General features: G+C 57.2%; 1 protein-coding gene across 1 annotated transcript in view; it reads left to right on the top strand.

Moving 5' to 3' along the window:
* Positions 1-1,098, top strand: part of JAKMIP3 (Janus kinase and microtubule interacting protein 3) — a 65,729-nt gene that overhangs the window by 40,698 nt on the left and 23,933 nt on the right. Inside the window, exon 15 of the mRNA XM_008588373.1 lies at positions 966-1,064. Within this exon, the coding sequence (XP_008586595.1) occupies positions 966-1,064 (99 nt within the window). The remainder of the gene's footprint in view (positions 1-965; positions 1,065-1,098) is intronic.

Here is a 1,098-nt window from a genome sequence, read left to right as displayed (position 1 = left end):
ACTTAAATGCACATGTGCACATGCTAACACTCATATGCAGTTAAACACATTGCACTTAACTGCTGGCATGCACACACAGACACTCGTGCACACTTAAGCCCACGCACACGTAAGCACATGCACATAAATGCTGCAGGCACACGTAAGGCCTGTGCTCTTCTCTGGCTACTAGGGCGCCAATCACCCTTCTGGCCTGAAGCTGCTTCACCATAGCCCAGCTACGAGTGCAGCATGGAGCCAGCTCTTACCCAAGTGGCTCACCCAGGGGGTGCCAGTGCTCCCGGACCCATCTTGCCTAATTCCCTGAGCATCAGAGCAGGTCCCTTAGTCCCCCAACTTTGGTTCAGGGGGATAGATGCAGCTATCTGCCCATGGTGGACACCCTGCCCCATGGAGCTGCTGAGGACATGTTCCATGGCTGCATCATGTTTACCCTTTGGAAGTCATGGGCCTCTCACATCGGGTTCACTCATTATGGGTTCTGTTTAAACAGTCCTTTAATTAGCACAGTACATTCTGGAGTATGGTCAGGCAGCCCCGGCACCCAGTCCTTCCGTCGGCAGCCGTGTACCCTCAGGCTCCAGGCCAGCCTGGGTTCTGAGGAGTGCCAGGGTGCCTGACGGGAACATTGTGCCCTCAACAGCCCCCTCTGCCCCGTCTCTGTTCAGATGGCTGGGCCTGGCTCAGGGCTGCTTCTCCAGCTTCCAGCCTCCCCTGTTCTCTGTGCCCAGCCCTGCCTGTCCAGCCCACCCCCTTCCCAGTTTAACCAAGGGGTGGGGGCTCACCCCATCTCACTAGGATGGACCCAAGTGCACTCAGGCTGGCATGAGAGCTCGGGCTGCACGCACACCCTGAAGAGCTTCCAGGGGGCAGGGCGCCTGCCAGGCAGCGGTCCCCGTGCACGGCCAGCAGCTGTGCATGAGACAGAGCCAGACTCCTCGCCTCACGTGTCTTTTATTTTACAGATTAAACAAATGGAGACAGAAGAGGCTCGGTTAAAACACGAAGTCCAGGATGCTAAGGACCAGAACGAGCTGCTGGAGTTCAGGATCCTGGAGCTGGAGGTGGGTGGACTGTGGCCAGCTAAGGACTCCTGCT

Source organism: Galeopterus variegatus, unplaced genomic scaffold (genome assembly GCF_000696425.1).
Source record: "Galeopterus variegatus unplaced genomic scaffold, G_variegatus-3.0.2 Scaffold4794, whole genome shotgun sequence".
NCBI classification, from domain to species: domain Eukaryota; kingdom Metazoa; phylum Chordata; class Mammalia; order Dermoptera; family Cynocephalidae; genus Galeopterus; species Galeopterus variegatus.
Note: the sequence above shows the minus strand (reverse complement) of the source record. Positions and strands in the feature narration are given on the sequence as shown.